This window comes from Kryptolebias marmoratus, linkage group LG16 (genome assembly GCF_001649575.2).
Source record: "Kryptolebias marmoratus isolate JLee-2015 linkage group LG16, ASM164957v2, whole genome shotgun sequence".
In the NCBI taxonomy this organism is placed as follows: domain Eukaryota; kingdom Metazoa; phylum Chordata; class Actinopteri; order Cyprinodontiformes; family Rivulidae; genus Kryptolebias; species Kryptolebias marmoratus.
The window spans coordinates 16,590,575-16,605,899 of record NC_051445.1 but is presented as its reverse complement, the minus strand read 5'-3'; the positions used below and the strand labels follow the sequence as shown (position 1 = coordinate 16,605,899).

Here is a 15,325-nt window from a genome sequence, read left to right as displayed (position 1 = left end):
GTCAAGAGGACAAATAACACCTTTTCTGTTCAAATTGCCAACCCGCCACAGTGGCGTGTGTGTTGATCAAATTCACCCGCCACTTCAAATATTTACCCGCATTTGGCCGGTGGCGGGTGCTAATTTCCAACCCTGCTTCCTACCAGTGAGAATATTTAGGAAAAACTTCAGATGTAATTAAGATCAGGCTGAGATGATGGCACATATATTTAGAAAATATTAAATTAGTTTTATCATAAAACCCATTTAAATCCTTCATTTTGCCTCATAAATATATGTCCTAACAATGTTTTTAGATACAATGTGACATTTTTCACAGAGTCCCTGATGTATTTTTTTAGGCATTGCAAAAATTACTAAAATACATGAAATTTGTGTCACAAAAAACAGAAACTATATTGTGACTTCTATTTACAGTTACATTAAAAAAGCCAAATTGAACCCGCTGCACAATAAGTGATTTTTCGTAGGATAATCACTAATGTGCCTTCTATGTCAGTAAAAAATGTTGTTTTCTGGTTCTGGCTTTGTGCTCTGTTGTTTTTTTTTTCCTTACTCTGCTTGATGTCTTTGTCTTGCTGCTCCACTTGTTTACACACTCTTTTCGTCAGTCCCTCGACTATCGAGCTCATAACGTTAAAGTCAGCCACGTTGTAGACGTGCGTGTCCTCTGGCTCTGAGGCGATGGAGCGCAGCTCATTCTCATCAGCATTCTTTACACCTGGAAACATACACCCATGAACTTTGGTAGAACATCAACTAAAAGAAAAGGTTTGCAACTGAAGTTAAATTTTTAGGTTCTAATTAATGCACTTAAAACAGAGCAGGTCATCAATAAACAACAACATATCCTTTTTTAAATAGGAAAATTAAAGTTTTCAACTTTTTAGACAGGTTTATTATTTGTTCTCACCGATAGCAAACAGCTCAACACCAGCCTCCCGCAGGCTTTCTGCTGGTGGTATTACATCATCCTGGGATTTTCCATCTGTGATGAGGATCCCAATCTTTGGCACACCGACCCGTGAGCCAGATTCCAGTTTGAAACAGTTCTCAGATATAAAATTCAACGCAAGGCCTGCAGAAAACATTACAGAAACAAACAGAAGAGAGGAGAGGGGATTAAAACGCAAGATGCAGGTTTTGTGGTAATATATAAAACAGGAAAAACAAATAAAAACAATCAACATATATAAAATACAGATGAATATAGACTAAAAATAAAGATAGATAACTCAAACGGGTGTGTACAATCAGTTTATCCTTAAGGGTTTTATGAAAGGAACAAGGGAAGATAAAACAGAGTTTGTTTTTTTTGCCAATTCTTAGGGAGATAAATCAGATTTTTCTTGTGAAAAGCTAAAATCATATTCAGTACCTGTGAGAGTGTTTCCTCCTTTGTAGGGCAGATTCTTGACTGCATCAATGACTGCATCCTTAGTGGAGTAAGTATTAAGATGCCATTCTATCCTGGGATCCCCGCTGTACTGGGCCAGACCTAAAAACAAACAAAAAAAGTGTTCACATGCACAGAACCATATGACAGATACAAGAAATGCTCAGAGTGAATATAAACAAATTTATCTTTATATCTATAACATCAAATAACCATAATAACCCTGTCTGTTTGAGGGGAAACAAAGCTGAAGCCTACCTATTCTTGTCTTATCGATGCCAACATCAAAAGCATTGACCAGATTTTCCAAAAACATCCGGACCAGTTTGAAGTTGATCCGACCGATGCTCCAGGAGCCGTCCACCAGGATCACAATGTCTGCAATGGCCTCAGTGTGGCACACAAACTGGTCAGCTAAAAGACAGAAAGAGAGGGATAAGGTACACAATTTAATTTTTTTGTTATAAAATCCTAACTTCTTCTGTTAGGCAAGCAATTCTTCAAATTGAACGTTCAGGTTTGTGAGTTATTAATAAACCTCAAAGAGAACAAAATCCCATCAGAATCAAACACAAGGAAACACAAATAAAAACAGTTTGATCTCATTCAGAAGTTTTACACAAATCCAAACAGATATTGCAGACCAGGATTTTGTCCAAAAATAAATGCATCTTTTTTTTTTCTTATGAACTAAAAATACTTCCCGTCTTTGAAGTAAAAATGACAAGTGCTTTCTGAACTTTGTGGTGTATTTTTGACTGCCTTGGGGTCTTCATACTCAGTCTTAAAAATTGACCCATTTAGACTTTAAAGACTGTTTTAAGGGAAAATTCATAACTGAGACCGCCCACCTAAGCATAATGTGAGTTAAAATAGTCCAATATGCACACATACACACACTGATGGTTAATTCCTTCAAAAGACATTCAGATTTTAGCTTAATATCTGTAAAACTAACTGAGCCACTTTTGTGTTTGCTCAGCTTGGTTAGCTGTGGCGGCCATCTTGAATCCAGCTGACTTCAAAAGTTCTTCAGTTGTAGATGAACATCTAAGGATTACTTTGAGAACGTCATTAAAATCCGTTCAGTGGTTCATGAGATATTTTGTGGACAGACACAGAAACAACTGGACTTATACAGCCAGTTACATGATTACCTTCCTTTCACTGCAGCAGAGGATAAAACCTCAAACATTTTACATTATGTAAACTTTACCTACATTTTCTGGCTCATGTCCCCACAATATGACTAATACAGATACACGTTTTTCCTCTCACATCATAATTCAACAAATCCCTATCTCATCCATCCTAGTATTTTATCCTGAAAATGACTATATCCACTTAAAGTTGTGTCATAGATAACGTTTCAGTCTACAAATGTAAAAGAGCCAAAACGAGCTGACAATGAGATTTATGTCTTAGTAAAAAACAGCGATAAAAAAAAGGATGCTGACTGTAGGAAAAGTGAATTATTAATTGGGTCTTTTGGCTCAGAACAGCATATTTTAAGGATTGAGATACAGTTTATGTATTAGTGGTCTGATAAGTCAAAAAAGAAAATTCAGTTTGTTCCAACGACCAAAAAGTCACACCAAGCTGAACACAATAGTGTTTAATATCTTTATTAAGACAGATGTATGGAAAGTTATATTTATTTTGTTCCGGTCTAAAAGACCAGAACATGTTTGGTGCAGGAAGCTGGTGGACCTTGTTAGACTGCAGATGGTTTGTTGAATTACAACACGGTAAATTAAAAAAATGAAGTCACGATTTATTTATTGAAAAATCACATACCCAGTACAGCTTGTTTTTGACAAGCAGCTGTCACATTTTTCACAGCACCTGTGCCATTTGTGGCATTACAGTATCCAAGTCTACAACTCAGAGCTGAAACCATACGTTTAATGTTATTCAAATTTGCAGAAGACACGTTTTTCCAGCATTAAGACAAACACGTATTCATTTCAGAAAGTGGTTTTCCAGACAGAGCCGTCTGACTGCCGTCTCTGTGTGTCTCTGCCCGTTTGAACCATCCATCTGCTAAAGCGAGCAGAAGAAAAAACAGATAAAGTTTTCAAAAAGAGCTGATGACAATCTTTGGCTTGTTGATGCGTTACAGGTAATAGAGGTGTTGTTATGAAATATTGTAGAAGTAGTATTTAGAAAAAAAAATCAAGATTACAAATGAATATTTAGAGTTTAGTGAAAAATATGCATATTTTATTGCAACGAGAACTTAGTTCTTTGACCCCCGTTCAGGCCGGGAGGTAAATCCCCTCTTAAGCTATACGATTGCATTTGTATAGTGTTAAATACAGGTGTGAACAGCCTCAGTGTGTTCAGACCACCTTTATAGGTTGTCTGGACCCTTTTTATCTGCATACGTCTAGTAGTCTGAATGCAGACCATCCTGAACCAAACTGTAGGACCTCCAGCTGAACTGACATGACCCCACAGAAGCAGAAGAGTCACCTGGACGTCTCAAGAAAAGAAAAGAAAAGCTCAGCTGCCTTTTTTTCAAGGATAATTAAACACCCATTCTTTTTAAATATTCTGAAGATGCAGCTTTTGTGTTCGTTTTGTTTCAGGTTTTTTTTTTTTCTTTTTTGCGACAAAGAGTCTTAATGAACTGTTTATCAGAATCCTTTGACAAAAACATCCATTTTGTTTTTGCTAAATGTGACTCACGGCGGACGATCCAGCTGCTAAAGAGAGGATTAGAAGGCCGGTAGTTATGGCTAATTACAGATCACTGACCATTCCCAACTTTGTTTGCACGGTGGTAAGAATGTCAGGCATAATGTTAGTGTTTTACCTCTGAACCAATAATCACTGCGAGCCCCTTCCCTCACATTATTCCCAATAACATCTGTAAACCGCCTGGTCAGCTGAAGGAAAACATTTGCAGCCATTCAGCTTCTAATTGAGATGTTGCAGTTTGCTTCAGTATCACTCTTGCTGTAGATGGTGTAACAAAAGTCATCAAGAAAGTGCATTACAAGTATTTTATTCATTCTTTTCCCAAATGAGAGAAGAGCCTGAAGAGCCTGCAGTTTGAATGTATAAAAAAATACTTTAAAAAATTATTTTTATTAAATTCAAGTTGTAACTATCTAAGCAACAATGAAAACTTTAAGGTTTTTGAAATATTTGTTATTGACAATATGTGGATTATTGATTTCTCACATTTTGAAACCCAGGATTTGTTCACTTGAAAATGACATTTCTCACTAATCCGAGCAGAACAAAATGAACCTGCTGGTTTAATACTGGGTTATATTAAAGTTATAACAGAGGAAATATATTGTTGAGAAGGGAAGCAAGGTTTAAAAACAATACTATTGTTATGCCACAATTTGTAAAAGTAAAATAAATAAATAAATAAAAACTGTGTTGGCATGTTTTAGAGTTTTAGTGAGTAGGAGGCTGACTGCCAGACCAGAAGCAAAGGTCAAAGGTCAAAGGTCCCACTGCTCCTTTTAAGCCCCCATCTGCCTTTTTTCTTGTTCTCCCTCTTCCTCTTTTTCATCTTTTTCTTTCCATGTTTAACATCTTTGTTGTGGGCTATAGTGCAGTTTTGTTGCACTTTTAGTTTGCCCCAGATTTGCACTAAAAGAGAAAATAAATTGGAAGGAAACAGAGTTAAAGAGTGAATCTGGGGCAACAAAGCAATGCTGTATTTTGTATTTGTCTGATATGAAATGTTTCAAAACACACAACTCCTCATCCACAGAACTTTGTATAAAATATGCATCAAAGAAAAACTGAAATGTTTTAAAGCATATAAACTTTCCATTTATTGAAAATAGTAGAAAGATAATGTATCAAATGGTGAAAGTGAGGGGTGCTTTTTGTTCGTTGAAAAAGTTTTCAGGTTAAATTTGATGGAAGTAATACTTCAAAACGGAAGAGCACTGCACATTGTTTTAGCATCAACCTTCGGACACCAATTTGTAGGTCTGAAACTGAATGTTTCCACATTTTTGCTTTTATATAGAGTTTCATAGGTTCAACAATTCAGGGTCTCTCTTTTTCATTTTGCACAAAAACATTTTCAGTGGGTGGCAGGTCTCTACTGCAGGCAGAACCAGTTGAGTAACGGGACTATTTTAGTAAAGAGCTTTTTCTCCTGATGCCACACTTTTCCTCACTCTGAGACTGTATTTACTCCGGAGGTTTTTCTGTCTCAACTTTTAGATCATCATAGTCTGTCCATCCTGTTTGGGTAACTAATATAGTGCAGTCTCTGGCTGGCAGTTTGTCTTTTTTTAAGATATTTCACTAACTGAGATAAAGTTTCACTCATAAGGGAACAAAAAGTAGGAATATACTCTAATCTGAAGCTGAACAAATCTTGATATTCATTCACGTTTTTAAAGTTCTCTGAAAACTTTAGTAATACGAGCAATAATCAGGTGTGACTTGTCTGAAAAGTAATTTAAATCACACTTTTAACCTGCATATATTTACATACTTGCAGTTAGTCATAAAATGAAACCAGTTCATGTTAATAATCTGCTAAACCTTTTTCAAATATGACAAGAAATGGCTTTTTTAAAGTTTATTGATGAAATAGTGTTTTCATTTGTCATAAGAAAGGGAAAAATGTATTCTTGTGTTAAACATTTGTTTTCTCCTCATTGATTATAAATGTGTTATGGCTTAGCCAGGGTTTGAACCAGAAACCACTTCTCTTTTAACCAAATAACCCGTTTGTGTTTAGTTTAACTCACCCACCCTGCTGAAGTGGCTTCTATCGTGGAAACAAAGACGATTGTATTTATGTCTGAAGCTTGGTCCAGACATTTCACTCACTAACATGACATTAGGATTGTTTGTGTTTCAAAGATTCTTTTGGGGAAATGTGTTAAATTATTTCTGTGACTAAAGCAGCAGAAACTGGCTAGAGATGGTATTGATGCCCATGTTGATTATTTTCAAAGAATGTGCCATAAATGCATATAATCAGGTGCGTTTCAATTGTCACTGTGTATTATATGAGCAGAAATTCTTGAGCAACAGACACACATAAGCTACATTCTCTATTGAAAATGTACTTTCTATTAATTCAAACTAAAATGACATCAAACTTTGTGTCACTTTAGTCCTCATCACCGAAAAATTTTGATTTGTAACTTTCTGAATCACAGTGCTTGCTGACCTTTAGAGTTCAGATTTTAGACTTTGGAGTGGCTTCGGCTCAGGAGGAAGAGCTGTCATCTATCAATCAGAAGGTTTGCTGTTCAATCTCAGCTTTCCCTGAACACTGAACCCCAGGTCGTCCCCCGATCTGCGAATTGGTGCATGTGTGAATGTGACTTGCATTATAAAAGTGCTCTGAAGCATCAGTAAGACTAGAACATTTCTATATAAATGCATACCATTTATCATTTTATAATGTGGTTCTATAGAAAGGTTATGAACAATTAATGTCTTACCTATTGTAAATAGCTCTTGGAACAACCTCAGTTTGGCGAAATAGGAGTAATTCTGACCAGATTATTGACTGTTGCTCTGAGCAGGATCAAGACCAAAGTGGATTTGGACTCTAATCTCATATTTTATAGTGGTTCATTCAAATGTTATCTTCTAAACCTTTACATTGCTTTCAGTTTCATATTGCATCTTTTTTTCTGGCAGAAATGTTATGATAGTTCTGCTGACGTTCCCCAGGATGCACTGCAAGTTCTTCCATTAGCTGCTGCTGCTATTTATGCTTGCAAATAACCAGAAAAATCTAAATAAACAACAGCACTGTGAAACTGACAGCAATGCAAAGATTTATAAAACAGTCTTCATAAATTGCTATGAAATTTGAGCTTTATTTATTTTAAGATGGCACCAATCCACTTTGCTCTTAACCCTGATAATACTTGCCGTTAGCTTGTCAAATTAGTCACTATTATACTCCATTTTTCCAAACTGTTCAGAAAACCATCTACAACGGGTACCAGTAATTGTTCATAACTTTTCTATAGACTCGCACATCAAAAGATCTGGGCTACTGCTTTTACTTGCATAGAATTACATAAGAAAATGTTCTGACTGATTAACCAATCATGTCGTTGGATTTACACCAAACATAACGTGATCACAACTCCTGATCTGACAGACTGTCCACCTATTATCCTCGAGTGTGGCCACATTTTACCACTCACAGCCCACAGAGCAGTCTGCAAAGCTCTGTGTGTGTGTGTGTGTGGTGGGGGGCATGTCTCTCCAAGATAATTGAATGAACTTGTGTAGGAGTGCAGCGCTAAAAAGGTGACTCCGACGTCTGAAAGAGAGGAGAGACTGAATGGTACTGAGAGCAACATCAAGAAAGAAGTGGGAATTATGAGTTAGCAATGAGGAAGGCTGTAACGGTCCCTGAGCAAACATTGCATGCAGAGGTGTGAAAGCACACAAACACTGTCGGCTATATGTTGTTCTTGCAGAGAGCAGATTACTTAAAGCAAAGCTGATTGCTTTCTAATCTCTTCCTCTCAGGAACTGACACGCACTCCAATATATGATATAGTTGATAGAGCTGTTAATGCGCAATACACAAAAGAAATTAATACAGGATTGCACACAAGATCCTAACACACATACATGCACACACTTATCTAGTTTTTAAAGAACTTTTCCATCCTCCCCGACTTTTTCTCTTTGTCTGCCTCTCTTCTCATTAACAGTAGTTCTTCCCAGACGGCCTTGATTTATTGCTGACCTCTATTTAGCCAAGGATCAGACAGTGTGTGCTGTCATTTCAATCTCTCTCTGGTTAAGTTTTATTTCCCTCGTCACTGTGATTGTGTTTCAGTGTCTGGAACTAACACCAGGGGTAGTGACAGGCATACAGATATATGGCCAGGAGGAGCGACAGCCACCGCACTAAGAGTTTTTTTTCCTTATTCTTTAAAACTGATGGATTCCTGGAAGAACCTGCTTTCAGAAGAGCACTTCACCTTCAACACTGAGCTAATTCAACTGAAAAATAATTAGGCACTAATTCCCCAAAGTGAAGCAAGTAGATGTGTTTGATTTCAACATTTCACCCAAAATGATATTGGCTTCAGTGAATTAATAAAAGTAGAAACAATGTTAGAGAGCTGATGAACTGACCATTTATGGTCACCTCTGTCAGATCTCTTAAAGTATCCTTTCAGCATAAAAGGTTTGGAGCTCTAATTAACCTGCCTGCTGTGTCAACGTACAGTAAAGCCAGCTTTCTGTCATTTTCACCTCATCTTTATCAAATTCTCATGAACAAGAGGACATATTTTTATTAATTTCTCCAAAACTAACCATTGGCTGTACATCTACAACTGATTAAGTTTTGGAGTCAACGCAAAAATGGCTATAACTCACAAAGGTGTCACCTGTGACATTGAAATCAGTGGGGATCATTCTTGACCCATGGCGCTGCCCAGCTGTGCAGTTTGACACCTCGTTGTTAAAGGGTTGTCAATTTAAAGATTGGACAAGAATTTGTCCACAGACAGATGGACGGCACCATAACATAACACAGCCCATCTTCAGACAGGCATATATAAAAAAAAAAAGTAAAAACAGGTGACCAACTCAAAGAGATCTCTTTATACCAGATGCTGGAGGAGCTGAGAAGCAGGATCTCATTTATGAAGACAGACAGCAGACTGATACACCTGCCATTTGCTCAGTGGTCCTCACTTAAACTCAGAGGAAAATCAGCCAAGCACAAACATCCATATTTATCCGTGAAACCTGTGAGACTTCACAAGTGTGTGTTTGGGAGTGTAGCAACATGATTCACTGGGTTTTAAGGTGAAATCCGACAGCTGTTTTCAGATAGTTTGTCATTTTGTGAGAGACCTTTCCCTGCCAATCCTCCTGATCCTTAATCCACTGTCTCCTTTTGTTCCACTTCATTTACGGCAGACATGCAGAGAGGATATATCCTGTCTGCATGTTGACAGCAACACATGACCTATGGAGTACATTTTCCTTCATCTTTCTGCCTTTTTATCTTGTTTTTCTATATTTATCTTCATTTGCCTCATGTTTTCTTTACAGTTTGCCTTCTGTGATCTCACACACAAACACATACACTGATTTATGCATTTTTGTTTTTAAAGCAATACCTCATGCCCTATCACTTCTGATTCTAAGATCTTTGAATTTGTGTGTGGTATTTAAAATAGGTTCATTTTATTACTGTGCAAAACAATTTAGGTTAATTGTTTCCTCCTTTGTCTACATATCATCCATCTGTTTGTACTTTTGTCTATCTGTCCATTCATCCATCCATCCATTGTCCATCTGTTTGTCTATCTTCCATTTGTCCATTCATTCATTTGTTCATCCCTCTATGTATCATCCATCCATTCCACCATTTATCCATTTCTACCTACTTATTGTAATGATAAACCAAGTTGTTTTGGTTCCTAAAATTACTTGAATCCAATTAGAAAAAGATAACCAACAGTTTAAATTACAGCCCTTGCAAAGTTATCCTGTTAAAAACCCAAACAGCATGTCCATCCAGCCATCAGTTTAAGGTACATGCCAAGATATCCTCATAAAGCAGTATATGACACACATTGGTGGTGGGTATTCTTTGACTGTGGTTGTTTTGGATAAAGATAGGTTCTGCTATAGGGGTCCTGGGATACAGGTGTATTCCTGTAAGTGGGGCTGGCCTAAACTCAAAAGAATTCACCACCTGTGTGAGCGGACCCCCCACAGCATGTGTGCCAGTATAACAGGTGTACTGTGAACGCTATTTCTGCAGTTTTACACACAGCCTTCTCCCTCCAGGAAAACAAAGACAGTTTTGTCAAAATGCTCTGAAATTATTGCAATGCAGCCGTCAAAATAACATTTAAACCCTGGCCTGTAGCAAATCACAGCTTTCAGAATCAGAAATCATAATTCAAACACTTGGGTGACATAGACAGACCTGCATAATCAGGTTTGGGAAATTAAAAACAACAATCCAAGTTTACAATAACCCAAAGAAGAAACAAAGAAAAACTGGTACAAAATTTAATTTGTTCTCTTTGCTGTGATTAACCTAAACAGTCCTCTTTAAATGTAGCCTCACATAAAAAAGATAACCATTGCCCACTGTGATGTTTATGTTTTAATGTACCTTGCACCTTAAGAGTGTTTTAAAGTTTAATGGATGTTTTAACAATGCTTTTAAGCTTATTTATAACATTTTTATTTGGTTATATGTTGTATTTATAAGCCAGATGTCAAAGACAAGTCTCCATTTCATGATATATCACAAACATTAAAGTAGATTGATTGATTTAACATTAATAGGTGTCCCACAAGGATCTATGCCAAGCCATGCACTTTGCGTTTATCACTTGTGCTATCCATCACACACAAGGACAAGATTTTCCAGAGCATATACAGGGGATGTGGTAAGTCTGGTAGCATGGTGCAGCAGCAACCTCTAAACACAGGCTTAGATAATTTATGGAAAGCAGCACACCACAGAGGGGCTTAGGTAGAGATGTATATTCTGTTTTATCTAGTGAGTGAAAATCTTAACTGGGCTGTGTGGTGTGGAAGGCAGCACTGCTGTCTGCAGAGTGGTCAGGACTGCAGAAAGGACTGTCCAAGCGCCATCACTCCGGGTCAGGAGGGTGCACTAAAGAGTCAGCTGCACCCCTTTCCAGCACAGACTTGTTCATGCCCTTGGAGCAGAAAGTACAAATTGTGAAGAGCAAAATATCCAGACAGAGAAACAGCTTCTATCATGAGGCCATCAAGAGAGTTGACTCCTCCAAAGGACCATTACCCCTAACTACCTCTGTCCTAATTGCCACCACCCACACCATGTAAGTCTGACAACTACACAGTCATACTAGAAAAAAATAACACTCTGCAAGGCTTGTGTTCAGTCATTTGTTTCATCACACTTTTTTAAGTTTCATATTATCATATTGTATATATTTTTTTTCTCTTTAAAATGATTTTTATTAATCTGAATGATCATTTTAGTTTGTGTCCCCTATGTGTTGCCTGAGTTTTATTGCCATTTCTGTTTTTAATTGTGTCTATGTCAATAAAAACACAGCTCTATACATCACCCATGGTTTTCAAACTTAAAATAATAGATCTCTATAACAGCTTTTTGTCAACTAAACAATTCCTGAATCACTTGTGTTTTTGCAGTACACAAAAATGGGAAAAGAGGTTTAGCTCAGACCACAGCCTCAAATTTTTACAGTGTCTCATGAAGGAGAAAGAAAATGAAGCTACAGCGGGGCAATCTGGAAAATTAGACATTAACTATTCTAATTGAGTCTTTGGCACTAATGACTGAAATGTCAATGACACATCCGTATACATGTTCTTGTTACGACTGTCAAATAATTTGCTCAGCTCACCCATGAACGTCCTCAGCTAAAAGAGGACAAGGACAGAAATCTGGTCAGTACAGAGGCACACACACATTCACAGACTCCTCCAAATGAGAAAACACTGATCCGTTTCCAAATCTCTGAAAAAGCGTCAGACATATGGGAGGATATTTTTTAGTTCCCCTCAGCAGGAATAACTCGGTAGCTGGGAAATATCCAAAGTGAAAAAAAAAGTGCAATAGAGAGAAAAAAAGAGCCAAGACTAAAAGAAATATGCATTTCAGAAGGACATTTGTTTTCAGTCTGTCAACTCAATTTTTGTTTACTTTTAAACCTCTCTCTCTCAAAAAAAGCACTTGGTATGTCCTTACATAGCCCTTCAGAAAAATCCTTGCACAAAATCTGTACATTTTCACACAAGTAACACTACTACTTTCACATCTGTTTTAAATTTAAGAAACTCACATGTTTTTAGCAGTGACAGATACACTTGGCACTGTTTGTTTAAATCTAAAGAAAGGCTGCAGTGTTAGGAACCATTCACAGTCATCTTATAAGATTACATAATTTTTTTTTCTTGCTTGCTTCACTGGTTTCACATATTCACTGGATTGGCCTTCATTCATCAGTTTTGCTTCCCTCTCTCTGTTTCTTACTCCTCCGCCTAGCAGCACATCTCCCCAACCATAAAGCTTTAGCTTCCAGTGAGTCCGTTGTTACAGTGACAAAAGGAAACATTTGGGAATCAAACTAAACAGAGAAAACGCAAAAAGAGAGAATATCTAACTTATAATTGTAGAAACGATAAAACAAATAAATATGTAGCTGCAAAGAAAAGGAAGGATTTAGATCAGGGGTCCGCGAATGACCAACTGTGGTCCAGATCCAGATCCAAACAGCAGCTTTTCTAGCGTTTTTGGTCATTTGTTTTAATGCAATGCACCTTTTCTACAATTCACAGGAATTCATCTGAGGTGGTGCAGATTTTTTGGCATTTGCATTAATTCCCAAGTCTGACTCACGGTTTCTCTTTGCAGAGAGAAGTTGCCAACGAGAGATACAGGCCTGAAAAGACAATATGGTGAGTTAAGAAAACTGGCATGGGTATCACTAAAAGAGAATATATATATATATATATATATATATATATATATATATATATATATATATATATATGTGTGTTGTGGGCCTTTTACTAAAGAAAAGTTTCTTTAGGCAGAACTTGGTGAATTTTAATTAAAGACCAGTGGTTTAGTTGATACTCTTAAAGGTGAGAAATATAAAAAGATTAACACACACACACACACACACACACACAGACTTTGGATTTATGATTAGCCATAAATACAGAAACCTCACTCCACAGGTGAGAATTTGTTACCCTCTGCAGAGATGATGGATATTAAAAAAAAAAAAAAACACTCCATCTTTTTCACCATCTTAGTGGCGAATGTCAACTGAATCTCATTGGCCTCCAGCTCAACTTTAATAACATCGGTCCCTGGAGTTCAATCTGTTTGTGCATGTGTAAGTGTGAGCATTGCTTTCCAGTTTCAGTCAGTCCGGTTAGGGTCTAATACAAATTGAAAAAGGCACCGTAGCATGAAGGAAAGAAGCTCCTTTTGGCCATTACTGCACCATGTTTTCCACTTTGTGTGGGCCTGCTGTTGGCTTGGATCTGATTCCTTTATGTGTGAAAGCAAGCCAACCATTTAATGAGCGGATTGATAATGATATAAAAGTCTATACATCTAAGTATCCAAAGAAGCCTGAATGGCATCACTGGCTTCTTATTGATATCTGGAACTACAAGCACAAGCACATTAGGGTTAATTAGAAACAGTTTGTTTGTTAAAATAGGATGTTGAAATTTAGTTTGTTCATTTCAAATGGATTCTTCAAAGAAGAGTAATTATAAATCAATAATTTCTTTCTCTTCTGATGTTGCTTCTCAGTCCTGCTTGTAAAACCCAAAGACAGAATAAGGAGGTGTTGGTGTCGGACCTCTTAGCTCTGCTGCAGAGGAAGTCACAGAGCTGAATTATTGTCACACTCGACACCAAATCTGTTGTATTTTCACATCATGTCTTTGATTCAGCAGTGCCAGCACGTTAGCTGAAAGCACATGCTGAGGCAGTGTTACACCACGTCAGTATGGACGGTGTGAAGACAGGCACCACAAGAAGAGCCTTTATCACTTTATAATCTGAGCAGTGGAGAGAAAATCTTCTTTATTGTTACTATTTTATTGTATGTTGTTCATCCAAAAATATGGAATTATAATTTGACTATTGGTCATAAAGTGCTGTTTCAGATTAACCTCCACCTGCGATAAACACAGTCAAACACAATAAAACACAGATTTCTCCAAGTTATGTCACACAGCTGTTCAAACACAGGTTATTAAAACATTATTTAGGGCCAAATTCCAAAGAAAATACATTAAGTGTCTCCCACAGGGGACTGCTAAAGGATTTGTTATTGCTCTGTCATACAAGAAATGGATAGTTGTAAGTAGCTGCAGACATTTTTACTGACTTTATTTAGATGAAGCAGAAGTTAAAGCTTCTGTATTGTCCAGTACAATGACAATTTATTAGAGATTTTAAAAAAAGATGAACAAAGAAACTTTCTTCCAACTTGCTTTCCGCATTAGGATTGTTTCTGCAAAGCGTGTTTATGGAGAGCTGAGGTTCACGATGAAGACGACTAAAGTGAAAATAGGAGGATTTACAATTATCATCTTAATTATCTAAAAAACATATCTCACACACAGAAGGAAAAAATAACTTTCAGTGGTCATATGAATAAAAATGGAAACTTTATGAACTGATTTAATTCAGTCTATGTGTAAAACATTTCACTGAGGTTTGTCTCCCTGTTTGTCTCAAAATGGAAGAAACATGATTATGCTTTGACACTTCAAACTCTGAGAACAGAGTTTGAAAAGCAAGTACAGAGACATGTTTACATTCTGAAGGCTGGAACATTTTATTTTCTTTCTTTTTAAGTTCTGTCAGAAACAAGTAAATACTGTAGAGGAAAGAAAAATGAATGCATGAAATTCATGAAATGCTTTCTTTGTGGTACCTTATCCACTTTTCTTTAGCTAGCCTAGATCTATCACAGGCAGATTCATAGTGATGTTCAAAGTTACTTTAAGAAAAAAAACATTTAAACAAATAAGAGTCTAAAATTTGTTAGTTTAATAAAGTTTAGGTAAACAGATGAGGAAAAGAGAATCGGAAACAAACTCCTTGAAGAATTGCATATCATCCACCACACTGCACACCAAAGTTGTAAGTAAAAACCTCATGCAATCTCTTAGCACTCAAAGTACGTGTTGGGGATAATTCTCAGCTACTACCATACCAATGTTTAGTGTAACATGAATGATTGATTGGGTTGTAGCTATTTTAGTGTTTGCCAAAGTAGATTAGCTGTGGCAGCATCTAAAATCGGGGTAACTCCAGAGGGTAATTAGTTGTAGGTGTACATGCACTAATTACTTTCTTAGTTTCACTAAAATCAGTCCAATAGTTTACCAGATTTTGAGTGGTTTATGAGATACTTTGCTGACAGACAG

General features: G+C 36.9%; 1 protein-coding gene across 5 annotated transcripts in view; it reads right to left on the bottom strand.

Annotated features, from left to right (window-relative positions):
* Positions 1-15,325, bottom strand: part of col14a1a (collagen, type XIV, alpha 1a) — a 130,313-nt gene that overhangs the window by 83,128 nt on the left and 31,860 nt on the right. For all 5 annotated transcript variants that reach the window (XM_037980140.1, XM_037980143.1, XM_037980144.1 and 2 more), the window contains 4 exons: positions 1,655-1,810; positions 1,379-1,498; positions 914-1,078; positions 557-721 (listed from right to left, as the gene is read on the bottom strand). In XM_037980140.1, the coding sequence (XP_037836068.1) occupies positions 557-721; positions 914-1,078; positions 1,379-1,498; positions 1,655-1,810 (606 nt within the window). The remainder of the gene's footprint in view (positions 1-556; positions 722-913; positions 1,079-1,378; positions 1,499-1,654; positions 1,811-15,325) is intronic.